General features: G+C 48.8%; 2 protein-coding genes across 10 annotated transcripts in view; one reads left to right on the forward strand and one right to left on the reverse strand.

Annotated features, from left to right (window-relative positions):
• Positions 1–18,459, forward strand: part of MEF2A (myocyte enhancer factor 2A) — an 82,278-nt gene extending 63,819 nt beyond the window's left edge. For 3 of the 6 annotated variants that reach the window (XM_071568846.1, XM_071568842.1, XM_071568841.1), the window contains 5 exons: positions 5,505–5,695; positions 7,814–7,837; positions 11,742–11,868; positions 14,242–14,368; positions 14,806–18,459. In XM_071568846.1, the coding sequence (XP_071424947.1) occupies positions 5,505–5,695; positions 7,814–7,837; positions 11,742–11,868; positions 14,242–14,368; positions 14,806–15,157 (821 nt within the window). In that variant the 3' untranslated portion in view covers positions 15,158–18,459. The remainder of the gene's footprint in view (positions 1–5,504; positions 5,696–7,813; positions 7,838–11,741; positions 11,869–14,241; positions 14,369–14,805) is intronic. The other 3 variants (XM_071568845.1, XM_071568843.1, XM_071568844.1) reach the window with 1 other exon arrangement.
• On the reverse strand, positions 17,654–25,780 carry LYSMD4 (LysM domain containing 4). 4 transcript variants are annotated; one of them, XM_071568850.1, is made up of 3 exons: positions 25,766–25,780; positions 24,088–24,375; positions 17,654–20,729 (listed from the first exon to the last, which is right to left on the reverse strand). In XM_071568850.1, exons 2-3 carry the CDS (start codon positions 24,358–24,360, stop codon positions 20,220–20,222), a joined length of 783 nt encoding a protein of 260 aa, XP_071424951.1. In that variant the 5' UTR covers positions 24,361–24,375; positions 25,766–25,780; the 3' UTR covers positions 17,654–20,219. The 4 variants fall into 4 exon arrangements, with proteins under 4 accessions (XP_071424951.1, XP_071424950.1, XP_071424949.1 ...); XM_071568849.1 differs by lacking the exon at positions 25,766–25,780 and adding an exon at positions 25,443–25,562; XM_071568848.1 differs by lacking the exon at positions 25,766–25,780 and adding an exon at positions 25,001–25,269.
• Between the last annotated feature and the right edge of the window lie 387 nt (positions 25,781–26,167).

Consider the following 26,167-nt stretch of genomic DNA (forward strand, 5'->3'; position numbering starts at 1 on the left):
ACCCCAGTGAGAGGCATCCAACCAGCTCCTGCAAAACACTTCCTGCAGTTTCAAGCAGATTCCCTGATGGTCTCAGCCTCTTCCCTAAGGAAACATTTCTCCTGCCACGACCCCCTTAGGAGAGCAGCTGTAAAGCCCAGCATGTTACTGCTTAGGGTTGAGCATTCCTGGTGGTGTTTGTGACCTGCTGTGCTTCCTGCTCAGTGTGCCAGGTGGGACTGGGCAGAGCTCCTCACCTCCAGCCTGTATGGAAAGGGGAGCGACATCAGGATGTTTATTGCTGAGAGCAGAGCACGGAGCTCTCGCTGGGTCAGGTCAGCAGTGTGGGCATCGTGGTTTGCCTTGCTCTGATCTGCAGGATTACAGAGGGAAATACAGCAGGCAGTGTCTGACCCTTCTCCAGGGAGGGAGCTGAAGGATCCCAGAAGAACATGAGCCCAGCCTGTTTACTCCTACAGCTTCCAGGCTCTCCTCAGTTCTGGAGGTTGCTGCAGACCAGCTGTGTGCCAGGGTGCAAGCTGAGCCCTTCTCCTTTGCTGGACTGTGCTCAGCACAGAACAAAGGTTGATCCATCCATCACCCTCTGATTAGATCAACCCACAAAAATATGGCTGGCTGAAATCAGCATTAAAAACATGCTGGTAGAAGAAAGCTTTTGAAATTGTAGCTGTTTCTCCTTGGAAACCACCCATCTTGCTTGAGGTCAGTTCAGCCCCTAAACTACCCTTAGATTTTAGTTGGAATTTCATCTCTTGTTATGTTCCTTATCTTACTGTAATTGCTCATTTACTGGGAGGTACAATTCTGGTTAGAATTTGCCTCATGTGTAACAAATTAGTGATTTCCCAGCTGGATTAAAGTATCATCTACATTTATTTAATTTCCCCTTGCCCAGGATACACTGCCACACATCCTCAGGTTTCCTAAACATCCCACTTCTCCATTCTTTACAGTGGCTTTTTATAGATACATGGAATTCACCAAATTCAGAATTACCTGTGAACTGTTCAGCTGGCAGAACATCCAATTGGCACTGCTAATGCTTGACATAGGCACAGGAGCAGGATGCCTTTATTTTGGGTTGCTGTTGCATTCTGAATAGTAACCCTGGTGTGGAGAAAGCCATTTAAATTCTAAATACCCTTGAAAAGTCTTTCCTTTTATGTAGCTTTAGGCAAACAAAAAATTTCCAACAACCTGGGAAACAAGGGTTTTTTTTATGTTTTGTAACATGAGTAAGCATTCCCTTGACATTTAGTCATGTGTATTTCTTTTTTTGCTGCCTTTTAATATCTAAAGTACTGCCTTAGAAGTAGAAATCTAACATGTTAGACATGATTCGAGATCTTCTATTACTGTCAAGGTATCTTTTAATTCTCATCGTATTATCTGACACACTGATTTGTAAAGATCAGTAGAAACACATTTATTGCAGCTTCCTTGAGATGTTACAGCAGATTCTTTCCAAAGGTAACACAGACCTGGGGCTTTTGGAAACAATGGCACTGATTGCTGTGCGAAGCTGAGAATGGTGTGAACGGCACATGCTGGTTCGAATTTCCACTTGAATCTGCTACACTGAACCAGAGTAAACAGACTGAGCAGCAGAAATGCTGTTGTGGTGTTTATTTGCAACCTGTTCCCCCTCCCCAGGTTCTGCATGGGAGTGTTTTCCATCAATAGATCTTATCTGCTCTCCTTGTGCCTCCTGAATTGATGGCTTGCTGCAAACACAATTTTCAGTTTACTCCCGATGGTGTGATGTTTGTTGGGTTGTATGATCTCATCTGAGGCATAAATATTTATTACCATCCTTATTTTTGCTTAACCTTACATGGCTTAGCAGCTTGCCCACAATTATTTTCCAAGAGTGTATAACTGTTCAGTTTCTCCAAAGGTGAACCACAAAGGAAAAAAAAAGATTAATGGCATCAATGCCTATAATTTATTCCTTGAATAGTAATAAGTACATGGAGTACTTTCCAGCCACGTGTGTTCATTGTTTCAGCTGATGTGATTTATAGAGTGAAATATGAGTCTGGCTCATGTAATTGAATGCTGTGTCTTGGGCTGCAGGACAGTAAATGAGATTAAGCTGTATTGTGTCTCTGAAGGCAGAGGAGCCACGGGTGGTGCAGGGGAGTTGTAACATTTGCTCCAGAAAAGAAGTTGCTTCAAGAGTAAACACTCTGTGACTGAACAAGAAGTGGGTTAATGCACATTGGCAGGGTTTGTTATCATAAAATCTAATTAAATTATGATTCATATAATTGAGAGCTTATCTTTGCATTGGTGTGTTTTCCAGAGGACTGTTTGGAACATACTTCCACGGCTGTTTTAAGGAATTAGAGTTAAATAAAACTCTTCCTACGGGAGTAAAAAACAGCCTTATTTTTACACATATGTAGAATTTTATATTGTGTTCCCATTTTCTGTTTGATAATGTTTTTGAACACAGTGTTGTCTTTGGGGAAGACCCATAGTGGGTGGGGTAGAAACAATTTCTGTACTCTACAAAGCAGTGAGTAGAATTTATGGGGTTATTAAACCTCCCTCTGGCACACAGCCATGGAGTTGCATCATCCACTGCTCATTATCTTTTTCTGGCTCCTGACCTTGCTCTAAGAAATACTGTGTGTTTAGTTACCCTTTCACTCCTAACTTGTAATTTGATTGTATTATTAGATTATTAAAAGGAAAAAGGCTTGAAGTTTCATACTAAAAATGAATACAGTCTTGTTGCAGCCCCAGCATATGATTCTTCAGATAATCAGTACAGACACTCAGTGTTTGCTGAGTGTTCAGTGCCAGCTGTTTATCCAGGGCTGCTCTTGGGTTCATACCCACAGTACTGCACATGGGGGCATTTCATTTGGTTTTGTAATACATCCTAAACCCTCCTTTTAAGAACTGCTCAGCCTTTTGTCTGGGTGAAGGCTGTGACTGCCCTGCTGCCCCGTGACACGGGCAGAGGAGGCAGTGGCAGGAGTTTGTTGGCTTTGACAGCCCCACTGAAAGCATGGAATGTTTCTGCAGGACTGGCAGAGCCTTGGAGTGAGGGCTCAGGAAATGACTGGCCTGGGTGTGGGAGGAGGACACTGTCCAGATTGAACACAGAGGCTGCCGAAATGCCTGCGAGCAGAGCCAGGAAATGGTGTCACAGGATGGCCTGAGGTGCTGTGGGTGCTGCACAGAACCCCTTTGTCTGCAGGGTGGGATCCTGAGCAGCCCCAGCTCTGCCCAGGGCACCACAGCCTGGCATAGGCAGGGAGCACTGGCAGCCCAGGCAGGAATCAAATGCTCTTTGTTATTGCATCAAAGCCCAGACTTTACCTCATTATAACAGCAAGTTCTTTAAATGTTCTGGCATTTTTGCTGCAAATGGGAGGTTACAAAGTTTTAGATGTAGTTTGGTGAAAATGATGCCTTTTGCCATTATTTTTCCTCCCTTGTGTCTGCTTCCAAATCCCTTTTGTTTTTGCCCTGTCCCTTGTGTGGGATCCCTGTGGCCCTCTGGTGCTCTGCTGCCTGTCCCTAATGCTGCTCTCCTTTGGCATGGGGAGGAATTGGTGGATAATTTTAACAAAATCATCATTCTACAGAAACTGCCTCAGTTTCAGGAGTGGCACAGAACTTCATTTCTCTTTTTGGTTGGTGGTTTTTCCATGTGACCCAGCTGGGGTGAGTTTTCTCCTACCAGTCAAGAGCATATTTAGCTCTGGAGTGTATTCTCAGCTCCAGCCCAACTTATCAGCCACTCCAAGGAAATTTTATCACTAACCTGGAAGCACTGGATAAATTCTGCTGTTTTCTGCTGAGGACTGTAGATGCTTTAATCACAAAATGAGGGTTTGATGTGGTTTTTAATACAGAAGGAAGAATGCTGACATAAAAAACTTCCTTCATTTCTGCTGTGTTCCTTCTTTCCCCCACGACTCCTGAGTTAAAGTCACATTCCCATATCTCTTATACAAATGCTTCAGGAAAGTACAAAATTAGAATAACTGCTCATTGCTCTGTTAACCTTGAAAAACTCCAGGGACACACCATATTGTCCCTGTATGGCCAGGCTTTTGGCACAGCAGGAAATCCACAGAGCAAGGAAATCCAGAGGGGTTTCCTCACCAGCATCCTGGTGAATTCCCACTGAGGTTCTCAGGAGTCCCAGTCACCTTCAGGAAGTGTCGAGCTCTTCCTCATCCCTGTTATTGTTCCTCCTTCTTGCTGAGCTTTGAAAGGCATTAAAAAGGTTGCTAAAGAAGGTAGAGTGTGACACTGACAACTTTCTTATTTTAATTGCTTTTAGATTAATATGTATTTAATGTGATAAAATTGGATTGGGCATAGGGGCCTGTTCAGATGAGCACAATAACACAGAATCATCCTGGTGTGGCGCTCGGGGCCATTAGGAGAGAATTTCCCACACAGTGAACTTTGTCTCACAGACTGGTCCCTGATTGTGACTATAAAAGCTGCTTTCAGAGCTGCAGTGCTGGTGCCAACAGAATCTTACTATGAATTGTATTTATTTATACACACACAGGTTCTGGAGGGTGAACTGGAGGGTTTCCTGTTGAGAAATTCTCCTTAACAGCTTTTTTTCCCAGTCTATTTGCAGCTGAATAAGGTGTGTGTATTTTGGGGTTTGTTGCTATAAATATGATTCTGTGATTGAAATGTAGCTTTAATTTTTTTTTCTGAGAAAATGGACATGATTGGTGCTTTTGTCAGTACAGGAAAATAGAATGCTGGGCCCTTCACTGATTTACTGCCCTGTTACTGTTTTCTCATGAGTTTTGGGTGTGAGCTGAGGCCTCTTCCTGGAGCATATTCAGCTTTTGGAGATTCAGTGCTGAAGCCCTGTGGGCTTTGGCTGGTCTGATTCCACTCAAAATGAGCACCAGGAGTGAGGCAGAGAAAGCCTGTGTGGTACACACTGATGGGCATGAGTGACATGTGTGGCTGGAATGAACTGAAGGGAGAGGGTTTGTTCCCCTCATTGTTGCTAAGTACAATAATCAGTATCTATTGATGAGACTGAAATTAGTCCTGCAGATCCTGGAGCTATCCAAAGAAAGCATTTTGGAAATACACACTTGGAGAGCTGATTTTTTTTTATTCTCACCAACACAATTCAGTGCAGTTCATGTTCTGTGGGGGTGGGGCCGAGTGGGCTTGTGCAGAACCCCCAGTTTTGTGCAGGCTCAGCCTGGAGGGAATTCAGAGGGCAGAGTAAACCCAGTGGGTGCTTTTAGAAATAGTTCTTGGGCAATTTGCTCCTCTCAGCGTTCAGCTGCCACAGCTGCCCTTGGAGTGATATTCCCTTTGCATATTGATCTTCTGGGGAGAGTGGTTTGTGTTCCATCCCTCTGCTGGGCCTCTGGTGGGAGGTTCCTTAGGGAAAGTTTGGCAAGAGAAACATTTCATAGTTGGCACACGAGGGCCGAAACTTTGTGCTGCTCCTTCCCTTCAGTCTGACAGTTCCTTTGCTTTTGTCCCTTCAGGAAATGGGTTTGTGAACTCTCGAGCTTCTCCGAGTCTGCTGGGAACTGGTGGTGGTGGGAATGGCCTGGGCAAAGTGATGCCCACAAAGTCTCCCCCTCCCCCTGGAGGAGGGAACCTTGGCATGAACAACCGCAAGCCCGACCTGCGCGTCGTCATCCCGCCCTCCAGCAAGGGCATGATGCCACCCCTGGTAAGTGACACTGCTGCCCTGGGGCAGTGCTGGGTGACAGGGGAGTGCCCTGCCACGGGCACAAGAGGGACTGTCCCACCTGCTCACTGGGGGGTACAGCAACAGAGGGAGCTTTGTGTTCTGAAAGGCCACTGCTGAAAGTCCAAATGATGAGCTGTGACCTGGGCAGAGGTTAAACTGGTGAGGAATTTTTGAAGGTGTAAAATAAAGTCTGACCTAAGCATGGTTGGAGCACAGCCCTGGAGACAGAGACTGAGGTTTTGGTGTTTTAATTGGATGTCTCACTGCCTTGGTACTGAGAACTTTGTTGGCTTGGAGGATGTGGGTTTTAAAAGGGGTTGTGTATTGCTGTGTGGAGGATGCTGTGGTGCTGTGAGCCCTGTTAATGTGCCCTCCAGCACTCTGTGTACCTGTCTGTGCTGGGCTGTAATGGCTGTGGCTGTAATGGCTGTGCAGGGCAGCTCAGAGGGAGCCACGGCCTGCCAGAGGTGCGTGTTTGATGTGGGCTGTGCAGTGACCTTGGGTGTCCTCAGAGAGTGCTGTGCCTCCAGCAGGGCATGAGGGCCCTCAGTGCCTGTCAGAGCTGCTGAGAGAGTGGAGAGTGCCCAGCCTGGGCTGTTGGCAGTGCAGAGTGCCCAGCCCGGGCTGTTGGGCTGTTGGCAGTGCAGAGTGCCCATCCTGGGCTGTTGGCAGTGCAGAGTGCCCATCCTGGGCTGTTGGGCTGTTGGCAGAGCAGAGTGCCCATCCTGGGCTGTTGGGCTGTTGGCAGTGCAGAGTGCCCAGCCCAGGCTGTTGGGCTGTTGGCAGTGCAGAGTGCCCATCCTGGGCTGTTGGGCTGTTGGCAGAGCAGAGTGCCCATCCTGGGCTGTTGGGCTGTTGGCAGTGCAGAGTGCCCATCCTGGGCTGTTGGGCTGTTGGCAGAGCAGAGTGCCCATCCTGGGCTGTTGGGCTGTTGGCAGTGCAGAGTGCCCATCCTGGGCTGTTGGGCTGTTGGCAGTGCAGAGTGCCCATCCTGGGCTGTTGGGCTGTTGGCAGTGCAGAGTGCCCATCCTGGGCTGTTGGGCTGTTGGCAGTGCAGAGTGCCCAGCCTGGGCTGTTGGCAGTGCAGAGTGCCCATCCTGGGCTGTTGGGCTGTTGGCAGTGCAGAGTGCCCAGCCTGGGCTGTTGGCAGTGCAGAGTGCCCAGCCCAGGCTGGAATAGCTCAGGGGTTCCGTGTCCGCCGGGAGGCAGCGGCAGCCCCGGCCCAGAACGGGTCTGGCAGGAAGGGCTGCTCTGGTTTGCCTTTAATTTACTTGGCCAGATCCTTTGGTCTTGGTCTTCTGCTGTCATGCAGAAATGTTCAACCTCTGTGTGTGGAAGGATGGACCATAACCAGGAGGAGCAGGATATAAACAGCAGAAGTACTCCCTGTATAATCCCTGTTTGTTTTTAAGCCACCACAAGTGCTTACATTTGTTGCTGGTATTCAGGATGAATAATACCAAATTAATCCAAGTAACAAAAGCTATAATTAGCCTTAGAGTAATGATTCTTGAAGTTTTAGGTTTTTCTAGGAATACTGAAGTGTAGGAGAGATAGGAAGTACACTGGCTGATAATTAAAATGAAAATTACACTTTTAATTAGAAATAGAAACAAGAAGATGGTGACAGTGCAGCTCTGATGTTAGTGGTGCACAACACCTATTTACTGTTGTGTTGTGAGGAACAGCATAACATCCAGCTTTGTGTTTCTGAGGGAACTGGAGGGAGATTTCAGAGTGGAGAGGTTGGCCTGGAATGGTGGTTGTGTGTGAGAGTATTTAGTTGCTGAGCTGGTTTATTGGGTGGGAGAGGCAGAGACTGCTCTGCTCCATCCCTGCTGTGTCCTTGGGCTCCCTGAGCTCCCCCTGCACTCCCTTCCCCAAAGCCACGTGTTCTTTCACTACAGGAGTTTTTATTTGACAAGAATTTCATCAAGTATTACATTTCTAGTGGTATTACTGACAGGACTAGGTGGCAAATTCACGTGATTAATTAAAATGAATAAAAATCCTGAAGCACAAACGTGATTTTTTCTTTCATTTGAAAGCAATGCTATTTTTAGTAACTGTGTTATCCCTCTTGTTTGCTGAGTACAGTCGGAGGAGGATGAATTGGAGTTGGTGAGTTTGGGCTGCTGTTTGCTGAGAGACAGCAAGATGCTGGAAATGTCTTTCACTGCAGCTTCTTAACTGTAGTTTTATTACATACTTCAAATAATTCCAGTGTTCCCTTGGTAGCAGACAAAAATACATTTGTTTTATCAGACTCAAAACCCGACCAATTCAAGCTGAAAACACATCCAAAGTCAGCTCTTGCCATTTGTAAACTTGTATTTTGTTTTTCCTGAAAGTGTTTCTGTTTTTCTTGGAGGGAACATTGGAAAAGAGCCTTACAAAGTAACTGTCCATGTGTATAGGATTGTACTGTCTTTTATGTAAAATGTAAATAACCACTTCCCACCCCCTAAATTGTTGGAATATTTTTAGAAAGTGGCTTCATTTGTGAAGTTCTTCAGATTGTAACACAAGGCTTGTGTTACTTCTCTTATTTTCAGGGAGATGACATCATTGCTGGTGAGGTCACCTTTTTGGAGGTTAGAATTATTTCATCCTGCCTCAGATTATCAAACCACAGGGGTGTTCCCTGTTTACCAAAAGGAACAGAGAATTGCAAATGAATAATTCTACCTTTTTTTTTCCAGTGGAAAGATATTCTACTTTTGAAAGGAAACTCTTGGGATTTGTGTATTTTCCTCCTTTCCCCCCCAAAAAAAAGGTTTTAACATTTGGCATTCTCTCTGGAAAATCAACATAAGGCTAAAATAATTTGGAACTTATTTTTAGAGGCAAATTGTTCAGCTGCTGTGGCACAGCCCAGGCAGGAGATGCTGCATCAGAGTCACAGAGAAATCAGCCCCTTGCAGGCCTTGAGCTGTTTGTGAACATGGACCTGTTGCTGATATGAGGCTCTCATTGCATGAAAGCATGGACATGTAGTGGTGTAGATCCCTTTCCTGGATGAATGCATGCTCTTGGTTGATCTTTGCCTTAAACATGAGAAACTGCTCTACAACAGTGGGGACGTGGTCACCACTGCAGTTAAAGGTTCACTGGGCTGAGCTAAGCACGTTCCTCTGCCTCGGAGGGAGGGCCTGGGTTTCAGTGCAGGAAACAGAGCTCAGTGTACAAACACTCAATCAGGATGTCCCTGCAATTGGAACTCGTGCCAAAGCTGTTGGATTCAGGTGTTCCTCCTGCCCTGAGCTGCCGGAATGCTCTGCAGGGAGTGGAGGTGCCCGGGGTTGGGATCCCGTGAGCAGCGAGGGCCATCTAGTGGTGCTGGGGCAGGGAGGGACACACACGGGAGGGTGGAAGGAGTGTCCTGCTCCTGACACGGCGAGGAAATGCCACCTGCACCTGCACCCGCAGTGTCTGCCCCTCCTGAGGCCAGTTCTGAGGCCAGTTCAGTGCCGGGTTGTTCCACATCCTGCCTGTCACACCCTGTGTGCTGGGAACTGAGCACTGAGGGGCAGCACAGCATGAAGGAAAGGTCCCCAATCCTTCCTGGCACATTTAGAATCACAGAATCAGCTGGGTTGGAAAAGACCTCCGAGATCATTAAGTCCAATCCTTGGTCCAACTCCAGTCCCTTTACCAGATCATGGCACTCAGTGCCACGGCCAAGCTCAGGTTAAAAACCTCCAGGGATGGGGAATCCACCCCCTCTCTGGGCAGTCCATTCCAATGCCTGAGCACTCTCTCTGCAAAGAATTTCTTTCTCCTCTCCAACTTCAATTTCCCCTGGCAGAGCTAGAGCCCATCGTGGCCCCTTGTCCTATTGCTGAGTGCCTGGGAGAAGAGACCAACCCCCACCTGGCCAGAACTTCCCTTCAGGCAGTTCCAGACAGTGCTGAGGTCACCTCTGAGCCTCCTCTTCTCCAGGCTGAACACCCCCAGCTCCCTCAGCCTCTCCCCACAGCACTTGTGCTCCAGTCCCTTCTCCAGCTGAAGAAGTTTAAAAAAAAAAAACAACCTGGAATTTGTCAGCAACCTCCAAGTACAACAAATATTGAGCACATGTAAATATTTCTTGGTGTCTTTTTCTGGCTGAGTGTTCAGGAATGATATTCAGAAATAAATTACCTCAGAAAATCACCTTTATTAGCCACTCCAAATTAAAAAAAAAAAAAAAGAAAATCCCATGGGGAAATCCTTTGGTCTGGATTGTTTCCCAGTATATTCCTCTTTACTTTTCCCTTATACAATAATCCCAACTTACAGGCTGCCATCCAAGAAAGCTTTGGAGAAAGGTCAGCTCCTGACAGACACAAAAATCTGCTCTAATAACATCTTCTTATGGAGATAAACTTGGGCTTGGGGAGATTTTCAGGAGGACATAAGTGATTTAAAGGGATCGATGGCAGACAGAGGGCCTTTCCCTGGGACCTGGGGCTGTGCAGTCTGGGAGCTCTGGGGCACAGTGGGCACAGCTGCCAGGGGGGTGTTTCTGGCAGCAAATGCCACAGGGCTCCCAGAGCCTTGGGGGGCTCAGGGGTGGGAGCTCAGGAGCAGCCCAGGCACAGGAGGGGGGGAGGTGGAAGGCTGTGGCTGAGTCTAATGTGGAATCTGTGGTTGAAACCTCCTCCTTTAAATGGGAGAGACACAGGATTGATCCCTCAATCCATCTTCACAGAGTGAAGCTTTACCTGAGTGCAGCCCATTGCTGTGCCTGCTCCCCCTGACGTTACAAAGGGAGTGATGCATTTTTAATGCTGCTCCTTCTCTCCAGATCAGAGTGGAGAAAAAGGAGTGGTGCAGATCCTGAAATCCCTGTGTCTGGAAGGACAGGGAAGGTCTTGTAAAGGTGGGACATGGAACCTGCCAAAGAGATGAAAAATTGCTCCTTTTGCAGCAGGTATTTTTTCAGGGGTAGAGAGAGAGGTTTGCTTTAAAAACATATTTCCAGCAGAGTGAAACTCAGCTCCCTGGGTTGGGAATGGTTCTGCAGGAATGTAGAAATACAGGGTGTAGATACTCCTGCCACTGCTGCCATTTCTAAGACTTCTGCAGACAAAACTAAGCGTTTGTTGTTTAGAAAACCAGCATTTTCTACTCTTGAGAGTTTCTGGCTTGGCCAAATGGTGAGGAGGCTCCTGTTCTGCAGGAAGGTTTGCAGTTGGCTCCACGAAGAGCAGTTGGTGCAGTGACAGCAGCTTTGCTGTTCACCACAGTGTTAATTGATTTTCTAACCTGCAGATTTGGTTAGAGCTTAGTTTGAGTGATATGTTTGCTGCAGATGTTCATTGCAGTGTATGGGAAAGAAAGACTTATTGAAAAGCCAAATTGTGCCCACAGTTAGATAATGTGAGACAATGTTAGTTTTGCTGTTTTCCCTGTCAGAAAGCACAGTTGCTCTGTGTGAACTCCAGTGTCATTTGCTTGGAAACATTTCTGCATTATAACAAGTACTCTCTCAGTTTCTCAGGAACCATGGGAACAGCAAGATTATTTTATCACTGAAGTCTTATCAACATAAATTTAGAAGATCTTTGTGTTCCTTTCAGGACAGGTGTAGTCAGCAGTGTGTCAAAACTGGCAGCTGAAATTTGGGAAATTGGATAAACAACTGTGAAGTGGGAGAATCTCTTCTGGTGGAACTGCACCTCACCATCTGCACTGAAACCCCCTTAAAAATCAAAGCTCTTAAATCACTTCAGAACTTCTGAGAATTGTTGTGTGAATCCCTAAGAAACTGCATTTTTTGTGTGTCCTTAACACTGTTGCATGCTCGGGAAGTGGCCCAGTGAGCCTTAATTAATTTTTCTTTTCAGTTTGCCAAGATCATTTTGGTTGCCTTGAAATATTTGAGCTTGTTCAGAAAATCAATCCTGATAAAAAAGGATGTGTCTCCTCACTAAAACCACAGCAAAGCAACACATTCTAACGGAATGCTCTCCCTGCTCCTTGGTGTCCAGTGTTCCCACTGGTGTCACAGTGGTGGTTTTTCCCTTCCTCCCTTTTCCAGAACACCCAGAGGATCAGCAGCTCCCAGTCCACGCAGCCTCTGGCCACGCCCGTGGTGTCGGTGACGACCCCGAGTCTGCCCCCCCAGGGCCTCGTGTACTCGGCCATGCCCACGGCCTACAACACGGGTAAGGCTTGGGATGGGACAGCAGGGGAGAGGGGTGGGATTGGGGACAGCAGGGGAGAGGGGTGGGATTGGGGACAGCACGGGAGAGGGGTGGGATTGGGGACGGCAGGGGAGAGGGGTGGGATTGGGGACGGCAGGGGAGAGGGGTGGGATTGGGGACGGCGGGGGAGAGGGGAGGGGTTGGGGATAGCGGGGGAGAGGGGTGGGATTGGGGAGAGGGGTGGGATTGGGGACAGCGGGGGAGAGGGGTGGAATTGGGGACAGCGGGGGAGAGGGGTGGCACTGGGGACGGCGGGGGAGAGGGGTGGGATTGGGGACAGTGTGGCAGAGGGGTGGCACTGGGGACAGCATGGGTGTGGGTTGGGATTGGGAACATGGAATGGGTAAGGGTTGGGATCAGGCTGGGCCTGGGATGGATGAGGGTTCAGGATCACAAGCCCAGGAAATCCTCATTTCTGTGCCACTTGGCTTGTTCTCCTCTGCGGCTCAATGAGAACTCTCATTGATCAAAACTCAGCCTTTAGCTTATAAAGTGTGTAATGTTGAGACTTCCAAGGGGAAGGAGCTCCCAGTGAGGCTGCACAGGGAGAGACTGGGAGGGACAGGGACATCCATGGCTCCGAGCAGGGGCATTCCAGCCCGCCGGGAACTGGGATGCCTCGTGTTTGGGCAACAGTTGATACTCCAGAGCTGCTGCTCTTGTCTTCAGGCCCAGCTGGGTGTGTGTGAGGAATTTGGGAATACAAAAGGGATAAGTGGTTTGCTGGTTTGGAAAGCTCATGAGTGACAGGACGAGGAAACGGCCTCAAGTTGCACCAGGGGAGGTTTAGGTTTGATATTGGGAGAAATTTCTTTACCAGAAAGTGTGTCCAGCCCTGGCACAACTGCCCAGGGCAGTGGTGGAGTCGTGTAGATGTGGCATTTGGGGACATGGTTAGTGGTGGCCTTGGCAGTGCTGGGAACTGTTGATGTTCTTAGAAGTCTTTTTCAACCTAAACAGTTCTCTGTGGCGCCTCCTGCCTTGTCTCCATCCCAAAAGAGATAATTTTCACTTCAGTCTCGAGGTTCTTTATTTGTTACAGACCCTGGATGTAATCAGGGAAGGAATCTTCCTAATCATGTTTGTGAAAGGCTCAGCCTTGATGGCGTCAGGTTGATTAGCACTGAGCTCTGCTGTTTAGCTGGAGTTTGAAATGCACCTGCAGAGAAGTGTCAATACATTCTGTAAGTCAGTTAAAATGCCTTTTGGTTTAAAACTAAAAGGAGAGCGAAGGGAATAATTCCCTCGTTTGCTGTTCTTTAGATGCAGTCTAGTTGGGAATTTTGGCAGAGGGGCAGGGACACACACCTGCTGCAGGAGCAGCTCAGGAGCTGCCCCCGTGCCAAAGGGGTCCCACATGGAGCTGCTGAGGCTGAGCCCCCTGTGATGGTGTTGGTCAGAAAGGGTAAAACGTGCTGTGCTGGTGTCCTGTCAGTGGCCTCGTGGTCTCGTTCCTGGGGCAAATCCCCAAACCATCAAGGTTTGTAGAAAATGGACAAAAACCTGAGTGACAGAGAGGTTTTACTGTCTCTGTTCTGCAAGGAGCATCACCAGGAGCCTCCCACGTTGGAATGTGGAGTAGACAACGCAGCTGTTTGTTTGGGGCCATTCCCTCCAGCCCCCTCCTCAAAAAGATGGGATTTTTCCACACTTTTTTTAGCTTTGAAAGTCTTCACTGCAGTTTGTGGCTGAGCCAGCCAAGCACTTCACCTGGGCTTGTATTTGTCTCTGAGCTCATGACGTGGCAGTGCCCCCAGAGGGTGCAGGGACAGGGGCTGCGTTGGCACCAGCCCAGGGGCTGAACATCCACTCAAACAGCTCTGCCTGAGAGGGTGAACTCTAAAGCAGGGCCTGGAGAAGGTGGTGGCAAGAGCAGTGTCGTGGGCAGGGGAAGGTCAGTGACTTGCTCTGGATTATAAATTGAAGTGTGAATTAGCTGGACATGCAGAGCTGGTTGGACAGTAACCCCAGAGGTTGTTCATCCCTTGGATTCAGTGGCTGCTCCAAGCAAACATTCTGGTCCCACCATGGAGCTTCCCAGTTGTCTGACAGATCCCTCTGCTCCCTCACAGTCCGATGTTTCAGGCAGCAGCACTGGGTATATTCTTCACCCAGAATAACCTGTAAACTGGTGGCTGAAGCATCCAGAGGTTGCAGTGTGAATCCCAGGGAGCAGCAAAGAATGGAATCTGGATTCCTGTGGATCAGTTGCCTTCATTTCTTTTGGGCAGAAAGCCTTTGTATGTGTGTGTAACAACACATAAACTCTTGTCTATTTATATGCGTGTATGTATATATATAAATCTATAAATTACTTCCTTGTTTTTCCCTTAGATTACTCCTTGACTAGTGCAGACCTGTCAGCCCTGCAGGGGTTTAACTCCCCAGGAATGCTGTCCCTGGGGCAGGTGTCTGCCTGGCAGCAGCACCACCTCGGCCCCGCGGCCCTCAGCTCCCTCGTGTAAGTACCTGGTACCAGTGCAGGGCAGCACGGGGGGCTCTGCCTCTCCAGCTGCATCAGCTGCACCAGGGGATGGGATGTTCAGCACAAGCCCATTTTAACCTGGTGCCTGTGCTGCCAGATGTTCGTGTGTTGGGCTGTTTGTGCCTGTAGTCACCTCCAGGTGATGAGCCGTGTCCCTGCAGGCCTGACTTCCTACCGAGGAGGCACCTCGTGAGCTGTAATGTTTGGCAGTGGGAGATATTTCTGTGTGTTCTGAACTCTTCTGTAAACACAGCCCAGACCTTTAATGAATGTTTTTTGAATCTTTGTTCTTTGCTTCAGTGAGGTGTGTTTGGAGGGTGCTGAGCCCCAAGGCCACCCCATCACAGACAGGGAACTGTCTCTTTCTTGTCACCTGTGCTGCGTTCTCAGCTGTGCCTGTTTTGTCTCCCCAGCACTGGCAGCCAGCTATCTCAGGGTTCAAACCTCTCCATTAACACCAACCAAAACATCAACATCAAATCCGAACCCATCTCCCCTCCCCGGGACCGCGTCACGCCCTCGGGGTTCCCGCAGCAGCAGCAGCCGCCGCCGCAGCCGCAGCCGCCGCCGCCGCCGTCGCGACAGGAGCTGGGGCGCTCCCCTGTCGACAGCCTGAGCAGCTCCAGCAGCTCCTACGACGGCAGCGACCGGGAGGATCCGCGCAGCGACTTCCACTCGCCCGTGGTGCTGGGGCGGCCGCCCACGGCAGAGGACCGCGAGAGCCCGTCGGTAAAACGAATGAGGATGGACACGTGGGTGACATAAACGCGCAGTGCCCCTCAGTTGTGTGTTCTCAAAATGAACTGTCCTGACATATCTAAATTTATAAATAAGGACGTGAATAAGTATATTTATATGTATATACATACGTGCATATATATATCTCCACATGCATATATATGTGCTAGTGTGTGTAGCATACACCAATCATCAGGCACTTACGACAAACTCTTGTATAGCTGCAGATGTCCCATGGTAAAACAGAACAATCCCGTAGGTTTGATCTAGTCTGGCACTTACCTGGAGTTGTGTTTGCCCCAGCCCGGCCCCGCTGGCAGAGCGTTGTCCCCGCAGTGTCTCCTCCTCCGGCGAGGGTCGCCTGTAGTACGTCCCTGTGTGTTAGTCAGCTCTATGGTTACTCGTAGTTAAGAAATAATTGCTTTGTAGCAGCAGAGCAGTAGAAAAGCAGGAAGAAGAAAGCAATACTGTACATAAACTGACCTTTTATTACCCAACCTGGCATGGGTCTCTATTGCAGAGGGTGCATGGAGAAGGGCTGATGCTATAAGAAATAAACAAAAACCCTGTTTTGCACGTGCAAAAAAAAGATAAAATAGTGTATTGGGTCAAAGAAGTGATTTTTTTAATGAGTGAAAGAGAGACATAGAGAACTCGCATGAAATATTCAGAAAATATTAGCCTAGAAAATAGAACATTAACAAAATAAAATTAATATATTAAGTTATAATTGGAATATGTTTGACAAATTTGTTTTTACGTTCCTACCTTTGAAAAATATAGAAACGGATTTTAGCTCATGTATATTTTATATTAAAGAAAACAATACCCTAATGAATTGAAGACTATATATAAAGTTATATACAGTACTTTTGAACACATTCTGCTATGAATTATTTATATAAGCCAAAGCTGTATGTTGTAGCTTTTTTGTAGAGTACAGTTTTATCTTATTTTGACTTTCTAGTTTTTGCTTTCAAAGATGAAAAGGAAAAACTTGCAGGCGGAACCTTGGGGGAAAAATAAGCCATGAACACTTATATGTAAATTTAAATTTGAGCCAAACTCTTTGTGTATATAGCATCCTAAATATATTATCACCTTTGGTGTAAGTACCTATGTATTGTACGGTCACCAGATTAAAAAGTATATTTTTGTGGATTGACGCCAACTTGAAACAAGGCGAGGTCCTTATTAAGTAGAGTATTCACTGTTTAATATTTACTATTTTGTTAAATATACTGTACTTTCTTTGGATTTTAATTATTATTAATATTATTATCCAGATTTTTCAGAGGGTGTATAAAGGGGTTGGCCCCCTCACTGGTGGTGAATGTGTGCCGTTCAATTGTAATCTCTGTGCTGTATGGTTAAGCTTCATTATACATTTTATATATATGTATATAAATAGCAAAGTGGCAAAAAAAATCCGGTGTTAAGTTCATCCTGCATAAATATACAAAAATCTGTTACAACACATTTTAAGGCATCATTTTAAAGCTGCCTCTTCTGAGGAGGAAAAAAAAAACCAGTGGAAAAACTTGACCTAATTTCTCATGATAGGGAAATGACACATATCAGAGGAGCACAAAAGGTTTTGTGAGCTGGCAAGTGGTTTGGGAAAAAATTGCTGCTTCAAGAACAAGGAGGAGGACTCAGAGTCCCCTCGTGCTGCAGGCCGGGGCTGGGAGCAGGTTTGGTGTTGGATGCAGGGCTGGGATTGCACCTGTTCCCCTCGCCCACCTCCAGGCTGGCAGGGCTGGTGCTGGGCAGGAACTGCAGGGCCGGGCTGTGACCAAGCCCCTTTGTGGTTATTTATTGACGTTTTGCTCGGGCTTTATTGTTTTTGTGTAATCCCAGATCCCCTGATGCTGTACCAGGAGCTGGAGAGGGCGATCCAGGTCGGTACCTGCGGCCTCCAGCACATCCCTCGCTGTCCTGGCAACGGGAACACCTGCACAGGCTCCGGTCCCCTCCGGCCCCTCCCCTTGGAGCTGCTTCCCGGTTGTTTCGGGTGGGACTGGACGGGCTGACAGTGCAGAGGCAAAGGGGACCCGTTCCAAGGGCCGCTGTGCTCCTGGCGCCCCAATTCACTTGTCATCCCCAGAACCTTTTGCTGCTCTGACCAGTGGTGTGAGTTCCATGATTTATGCACCTGTATGAACTTTGCTGTACATCCGAGTGGGAGTTCTGCATTCACATTTACTGTCTATTTTCTTGTGTGCCTTATCAGATGGCTTTGCTGACTGTATCTCAATAGTCTTTATTTCTATGCAGGTTTTTAAACAGTACTATTACTGTTTTCTTAAAGACAAAGCTACACAAGGGTTAGAGTTTGTATTGAAATTGCACCAATGAATTAAGAGAGTATTAAAGAATCAGTTCTAAAGAGCCAGGCTGGGGACTGACCCTGAGCTGCCCCAGCCACGGCAGAAATGTCCTTCCACAGCCCTCCCCCCTTGGGGAGCAGCTCCTGCCATTGAGGAAATGGGAATCCTGGTTTTTAGTAACAAGTAACTCACTTTGGAACATACTTTTTTAGAAATTGTAAAAATGTTTTATAAAAAAAGATGACATAGCACAGATATTTCAACAGGTGAAAAAAAAATAATACTTTTTTAAATTATCTCTGCTGACTGAAGTGCAAGTGGATCCAACCCTGGGCTGAACCCAGTCAGGTCTGAGTGATTTAAGATTTTTAGCTCTGTTGTGACAAATCACCTCCATCCTCGAGCTCTCACAGTAGTTTTGGAAACGCCACGTTGTCAGGGGCTCGTCAGAACTGCTTTAGCCTTGCCCTCCCCTCAAGGACACTAATGCATCAGAAACTCGCGAGTTACCGAGCGCACAAGAAATACATAGTAAATAAGGAACAAAACAACTCCTAACAATTGATCCTGGGCAGAAGTAAATCCGAATGTGAAAGAAAGACTTAACCAATGTAAACATTTAAATCTTAGTAGAACCTTTCTTCACTTTGCTGTGCAAGAGAACACTGCTTTGCTATATTTAAAATGGCTTTTTTAAAAGAGATTTATGTATTTGGTAAATGTTTGTAGTCAACAGTTCACAAAGAAGCTGTTCACGGTTTAATGCTGATAAGCCGTTTGGCGGCACAAGCTGGACTTTGTTGCCATCCTTGAGACGAATCTTTTAAGAAAAAAATAAGTTAATCTCAATTTTTTTCCCTGAATGTGTTGTTTTTTCTTCAATATACAATAAATATTCTAGTGAACTTTTTATCAAATGGTTAAGAAAATGCTAGAGGTTGTTGTAAAATATTTGTATCCTGCATTCACTAAAGTAAAGATACTGGCTTTTACTGTGTACTCCGGCCTCTCTCGTGTTTGCAGAGCACATGGTCCTGTCTGGCGTGTCTGTGCCCCTCCAGTCCAGCTGGAGGTTGTGCTTTTAACCTGCAGCAGTGAGGCTTTCAGCAGCAAGGACTTCCTGGGAAACACACACTTGTTATTACACCCAAGAACTGATGCTCAGTTAGAACCTTCTTACAAAACACCTGGAGAAATTGACGGGAAAACCTGGGTAGGTTCAGCTTGGAGAACCCAAGGCAGCTCCTCCTGTCCCTCTGGACACTCCCATTTCCTGCTGCTGCCACTCCTGGTCCCTGCAGCAGGTGCTGAGGTGAGGCTGCAAGCACAGTCCAGTGTGGCAACAAAAGAAGCACAAGCTGTGCCCCTTGTGCTTTCATTTCATGTGGCTTTATTTAAAAATGTAAGAAATCCCCCCCCAGCTTAGAACAAAGAGATACAGCTCTTCACAGAAGAAAAATACACGTTTTTGTTCAGTATAAGACACTTTAGAGTCCTCATTTACAAAATTAGATTCTCTCAGGCTTTCCTGAGCACTTCTTTGAGAGCTGCAGGAAACACAGGTTATCGTTGTACCATCATACAATTCTGCTTGTGTAGTGTGGAAATCCCTTAGTGTTTGGTTCCAGGAAAGCTGTTACCTCTGCCTGCAGCCCTGGAAGGGATGGATCCAATGGCTGAGGCCAATTCTCTGCAGCAAAGCTCCCACTGACACCCTGAAGAGCACAGCTCACCCACAGCTCTGCACACCACTGCCCTCTGAAGCAACACTGCTCTTTCCTGCACCCTTAGAAGCTTTTTAATGCACATCTGCAGGTCACAGAATGTCTCACAATCAGCTCAGTCCTGTCCTGTGAAGGCTTTGCCCTTCTTTCTGTGCCTTGGATTTCTGCCCTGGGCCTTGCTCCCATGAAATCTGCACACAAGGAAATCAAGCCCATGGCTGAAATCACGTCTGAGATGCACCATTACAGATTATTAGTTTTTTCACAAGTAATACTGAGTAGACGCCCCTGCCAACTAAAGAGCCCTCAAGGAGAGTGTACAACAACCCCTCTCCCCTGCACAGATCCTGCTCTGAGATCTCTGGATCTCAGGATCCATCTCTGACGGATTTCAAGGAGGGAAGAGGTCTGGGCTCACCCTTTCCAGGCATGGCTTGACACATCCTAACAAACCCAGCTCAACCGTGTGCTCAGGAGGATGAGAGGCTGGCACAGCATCCTCATGCCATGGCACACCCAGCTTAGACCTTCAGGGTTTGGCCAAACCCACCATGGTCTGCAAGAGAGAAAGGACAGCTCTGAGAAAAACAGTCCCCCCCTTCTACTCCAGCGAAAAGTGTTTTCTTAAAATGCAAACAACCCCCAACTTTCCAAGGACTTTAAATACTGCACTCTCTAGCTCAGCAGCAAAGAATTTGCTTCTGGACACTGCATTAAAAAATACCTGAAGCAATCACAATGGTAAATTGCTACAAAATACTTTCACTCAACAGTTCGCAGCTCTTAAGCCACCTGTTCAATAGTCTTGGTAAGCACCAAATCATCCTTATTTTTCCATCAAAATCACATCACCTCACTTTCAGTCAAGTTCAGGATTACATCATCAGCTAGTTATAAAAATAAAAATAATCTGTATCGTTATATCCCCTTGGCTGCACTTGGGTCAGTCACAAGCGTACAGGCACCGCTGCTGGAGAGGCTGTAGGGGGCTGCCCTTTCCCCTCAGGGCTTCTTTCCTGCCACTGAGCTGTGTGGTTATTTCCCTTCCGATCCAGCTGTTGAAACATTTGGGGTTACTGTTGTATTGTAGGTGTGGCCCACCAGGACTTGTGTTTTAAAATAGATGATATAAAACACAGGCAGAACGATTCCTATCAGGAGCATAATAACGACGGCGTTCCACCACTGGATTCCGCAGTCGGCGCCGTTCCCGGTGTCCCGCTTGCCCGGCTCGGGCAGAGGTCTCTCCAGCGCCTCCCCGCAGCGCTCCGTGCCGCGCTGCACCTCCACCCGCACGGCGTCCTGGATGCTGCGGTCGATGCCCCTGAAGTACTCGCTGAGGCGCCGGCCGTCGGCGGGGCCGGGATCGGGCTGGGGCTCGGGGGGCTCGGCGCGGGTCAGCCCGGGCGGGGCGGGCGGCGGCGGCCGCAGCTCCTGCCGGCCCTCCGTCAGCAGCCCGTGCGGCTTCACCGGGATCTTGATGGACTTCAGCGCGTACAGGTCCTGCTCCCGGATGAAGTTGTTGACACGTTTGATGTCTGCAACCTGCAGAACCCAAAGGCACAGGGACATTACTGTGGGCGGCCCAGGACCAGGAGCAAGCAGCTGCCAGAGAATAAACGCCTTGGCTGCAACTGGCTTGGTGTTTTGCAGATATTCCCCATCTGTTCCAGGGGCTTCAGGTCCTGCAGGATAAACCAGCCTATAACCTCCTCTACTGCTCTTGTATCTGCTGTTTTTGCTTAATACCCTTTTTTCTTCCTTTTGTTTTCTTTACCTGTCCCTCACTTACTTCTAATCCAAGTTAAGGTGAGTCTTTGTAACAGATCCTTTTAAAAACAGTTTTCATACCTTACACAGTGAGTGTTTCGGGAAAACATCAGCACCAGCAGTCAAACCCCTCCTGTTCAAAAAGGGCCTTCAGAGTGAACAGATCTCCATCTTTCAAAGCCAGGTCAGCCTGCAGTGGGGTGAGCACCTCCCACACAGCACCAGCACCCTTTGCTCGGCACCAATTCTGCAGGACAGCAGCTGGTCCAGCTCACTCCTGCACAGCTGCTCCTGCTCCTGCTGAGGGGCCATCACCCCTGTGCCCCCTTTGGTGCTGCCTGTGCAGGGGGCCCCTCTGTGACCTGTACCCCCACCCAGCAGTGGCAAGAGCAAGAAGGAACAAGCCACATGTGTAGTGTCAAGTCACAGGGCCAGCACCAACACAAAGGCAAAGGCAAGGCAGCACCTCCTAATTTAAGAATAAGAAGATGCTTAATACAATGTCCACTCAGCCACCCAGTAAGTGCAACAACTTCTCAGTTGCCCTAAACCCTCTGTCAAAGATGACAAACAGGATGTCACTGTGTGCAAGGAGCTCTCCACAGCAGCCAAGGAGACGTGAAGGAACCTTGAGGGAAAGGCTGAGGACACAAACAAACCAGCAAGACCCCAAACCAAAGAGACACAGTACAGGGACTGTGCTCTTTCAGAAACTGCAGCATGACCTGCATTCACTGTGCACTCACCAGCCTGAGGCTGCCAAGGATACTGGGGAGCTAAAACAAACCCAGTACTTTACTTTCCAAGCACTCTGCTCCAAGGCAGAGATGAGATGGATGCCTCAATCTCATGCTTACTCTGCAAAGCTTGAGAACTCTGCAAATGGCACATTTAATCCAGGTCCTGATCTGGGGCCCCTGAGGCAAAAGGAATCCTCCTTTGCCTGTTCAGGCTCCTCACAGCCTACCCCAGCATAACCTCTGGACCCAAATCCTGCACAATTTCTTTGTTATGAAATAACAATCTCACCCAAAGCCTCCTAACTGAGGTGCTGCCTCAATTTCTGGTTTTGTTCCAATGAAAACAAATTACTGGGACAGTAAATATCCCCCGTGGTGTCTGCAATCAAACACTGCAGTGCTGTGCTAAGGCTCTAGAAACAGAAAGTGGAGCAGCACTCACACAGAAACAACAAACAAAGCTGATGGGAAGCATTCAGGAGACTGGACTTCACAAGCCATTTAGGCTTATTTTCTGTACTCATTTTTTTGGCTGCAGTTTGCTCCTCTTGTCCCAGCTACGAACAATGCCAAAAGCAAGCCAGGACTATAAATGGTCAAGAGCAAAAATTAAGATTTTGAAGTGCTTTCCACCTCTGCCAAGTTACCTGTGGCACAAGCACAGCTACCCTCTCCTGAAGCAGATTCAGAAACCAAGAAACCAAAGTCAGGTTCTCATTGGTTTCAAGGAGAAGCTCGTCCTGGATCCTTTAAACATATTTGCATATATATTTGTGGCTACGGTTCTTCCTCCCTGCTGTCCTGGTGGCCTTTCAGGAGCTGTTTGATTGTGCAAACAAAACTGAGCAGTGCCAGTCTGTAAACAGACCAATACACAAATTGGTATTTAAGGGCCATCATAAGGACTTCAGTGCCTCTTCACTTTAACTGGAACAAGTCCCTTCTGGAAGGGAGGGAGGCAAGGAGGACAGTTTTTTCCTGTGGGAGGAGAACACTGACTACCTGGTCCCTCCCTACCAGTTTGCCTTCCCCCTGGACAGCCTCCAGGCAGGAGTGGGGCAGCAGAGGCAGATGAGCAGCCACAGCAGGGACAGGACTGAGTTCTCTGAGTTAACAGTGCCAGAGGGCCCAGCAGGGTTTTTCATGCCATACACCAAAGAGCTATTCAGGATCTTCCTCCTCTAAGGTCACCCAACTGCTGTGATTCTGCCCAAGTGGCAGTGACACAATGGCTGCTGAGAGCAGTGCAGCCACAGCTCCAAAGCCAACCAAAGCTGCAGCTCTGCCCTTTCAGGCTCTCCCGGTGCCAATCGAGGCCTATTCAAGTCCTACCAGACTCGCTTCTCCTCATCAGCAGAACCTACACGGGTGCCTTTGCTGTTTTGTTCTTGTTTCTAAGGGAATGGGAGGGGAGGAATTGTTGCAATCCCTCTAAGCCCTCTTGCCTCAGCTGCACCACACAGCTGCTGTGTGTTAGGCAAGACTGGCTGCAATAGCACTGCGGCAGCGCAGCCAGAGCCGTATCATTATCCCCACTCCGGTCCCTGTCCAATTGTTTGCATCATGGAACCTTTTAATCACGGCCCAGCTCGCAGATAAAGGAGGCTCTAAACATGCAGCTCGAGCTGCTGAACAACAGGGGGCTTCTCGTGTTCAGAGCAGGTAATCTAAACTTTTCAACAGTTTTTCTATGAAGTGCTCTGCTCTGAACAAAGAAGAGACACCGTGTGGAGTGTTCCAACTCAGAGACAGCTCACCCTGCACGCTCCTCCCTCCTGCCCACAGGCAGCTGACAGAGCACACTCTGGGCATGACAGCAAACAACCAAAACACACACACAGAGACAGCACCTGGACTCTGGGACCTGAACTTTGGCACCTCCCCAGGTCCACCCGTTAGACTCAGACCTTCCTTGCAATGAGTAAACTGACACCTTTCAAAAAATAAGCCAAAAATCCCACTCCAAAGCAGACCTATCGCAGTGGCATTTCTTTGTACCGCTCAGTTTGCTTCAGAAACTCCAGCATTCCTTGAGAGCAGAGCCCTGACCCTCCTTGCTGAACTCAGCTTCCTAATGTTTGCCCTCACTTAAATAACTTAGTACAGCCTGCACTTAGTCACCCAAATTAAACAGGAAAGCAGGTCGGGCAGGGTGTGAGGCTGACAACATCTTCCTCAGCTGTTGGCTGAACAACTCTGTTCTGGCTGTTTGGGATTTTTTGCCTTTCTCCAGTTTTACCCAGATATTGATCATTCATGACAAACACACAGGGCCTACACTTTTCAGTGTCAGAGCTATCTGGTGACAGGGCAGCTTCCAGCCCCTCTGGAATGTCAGCTGCACATACAACACCTCGGAAGGGATGAACCCCAACAGAAAAAAAGGCTCTTACCTTGCAGCCGTACTGCAGGGCCAGCTTGTTCAGGCTGTCATCCTGAGTGATCTCCCGCTCCAGGAGCACCACATCCCCAGGCCTGTCCCGGGAAGCGCTGCCTCGCTGCTGCTCCTTCCCCCGCGGCCGCAGCTCCATCACGTTCAGCTCCTCCTCCTCGGACTCCTCCGAGTCGGAGCGGCCATTGGCGAACACGTACACCTGCCTGCCCGGGTAGTTGTGCACCGTCACCGGGGCCTGGAAGGGTCTCGTCCGGCTCTGGTTCAGCCTCATCTTTTACTCCAGCACCTGGAACAAAATCCGGACATTTTTGATCGGTCCTCAGTGCCAGTGGTGAGTTCTCAGCATGTGGCACTCAGGGAATGCACTAAAAGCACTGCAGCTGCACGTGTGAACTCTCCCCGGAGGTAGAAGTGCCATTGTAACAGCAATATCAGAAAAGTTATGCACACAAACTTCAGCAATGGGTAGGTTATTTCCCAACTTTTTTTTTTTTTGGTCTACCTGTGGACAAACCACCTCATAACACCACTTAGCTATATATTTTAAACCCAACTTTTTATAATTTCATTTAAAAAGCAATGGAGTCACTTGAGCAAAGTGTCTTTTAACTATGGTCAAAAAATCCAAGGATTACATCAGATCTTCTACCAAAACACATCAAACACTCAACTAAGTTATCCTTTAAGTCCTTAGTTCTTCTTTTGTACAGCTCAAGCTACACTTAACTTCAACCTGAATGACAGGACCATTTTGCTGCACAAAGACAAGAACCTGCCTGAACACTTTAATTATTGCTCAGCCTGCAGCTGCAAGTTATTTTTTTTTCTTCCATCATCAGCTCCACGAACAATTTGTTGTCAGGGCCGAGTGTAGATAAGATAATCTCACATTCTGGTGGAACCCCACTGACCTTAAACATTGCCCCTCTACCCCAACGGACTGTCCAGGTGAAACCACGGCAATTAATGGCATTTATTAGCGCCGGGCACAGCACGCGCGGCTGGCTCAGCTGTGGGTGAACCAACATGCACGGGCCGGGCGCTGCTCGGGACACCTCGGCCCTCCCCGCACCGCTCCTAACAGGGAGGGACAAACTCCGCCGCGAGCCCCTCAGGGGGTCCCGGACCCCCCTGTACCTCCGGGGACCGATCCCACAGGGACCCCGATCCCCCCCATCCCCTCAGGGCCCCGCTGCCCTCAGCCCCTCGCGGGGGAGTCCAGCTCCCCTCAGCCCGCACACCCCTCAGCACTTCAGCGGACCCCGCTCCCCTCAGGGGGTCTCGCTCCCCTCAGCACTTCAGGGGGGTCCCAGTTCCCCTCAGGGTGTCCCCACTCCTCAGAGTGTCCCGTACCCCTCAGGGTGCCCCCAGTCCCTTCAGGGTGCCACGTTCCCCCTTCAGGGTGTCCTGTTCCCCTCAGGGTGCCACGTTCCCTTCAGGGTGTCCCGCTCCCTTCCGCCCCGCGGCGCCCCCGATCCCAGACCCAGACCCCAGACCCAGACCCCAGACCCCAGACCCCAGACCCAGACCCAGACCCAGACCCAGACCCAGACCCAGACCCAGACCCAGACCCAGACCCAGACCCAGACCCAGACCCAGACCCAGACCCAGACCCAGACCCGCTCCCACTCCCGCTCCCGCTCCCCCTCACGAACCCGCCGCCATCGGCTCCTCACCGACCTGGCCGCGGGCTCGCCCAGCGCTCCTCCCATTGGCTGGCGGCTCGGGGGGGCGGGGACTCAACGCCGCTCGGCCAATGGGCGACCGAGAGAGAGGGCGGCGCCGAGGCGGGGCGGGGCTTCGGTTAAAGGGACCGCGCCCCACCGGGACTGTGCACGGGGCACGTCACACACAGCACACACCTGAGCGATGAGGCTGTCACACACCTGAGCGATGGGGATGTCACACACCTGAGCGATGGGGATGTCACACACCTGTGTGATGGGGCTGTCACACACCTGAGCGGTGGGGCTGTCACACAACTGAGCGGTGGGTCTGTCACACACCTGTGCGGCCCTGGGTGTGGTGTCCCTGCACTGGGACAGGTCACACACCTGTGCGGCCCTGGGTGTGGTGTC

The sequence above is a fragment of the Pithys albifrons genome, chromosome 13 (assembly GCF_047495875.1).
Source record: "Pithys albifrons albifrons isolate INPA30051 chromosome 13, PitAlb_v1, whole genome shotgun sequence".
Lineage (NCBI taxonomy): Eukaryota > Metazoa > Chordata > Aves > Passeriformes > Thamnophilidae > Pithys > Pithys albifrons.

Coding starts and splice junctions, on each gene's coding strand:
- LYSMD4 (XM_071568850.1), bottom strand. CDS start 24,360: ATGAGGCTGAACCAGAGCCGGACGAGACCCTTCCAGGCCCCGGTGACG. Junction 20,730..24,087: donor CCCTGCAGTACGGCTGCAAG/GTAAGAGCCTTT, acceptor TGGGTTCTGCAG/GTTGCAGACATCAAACGTGT.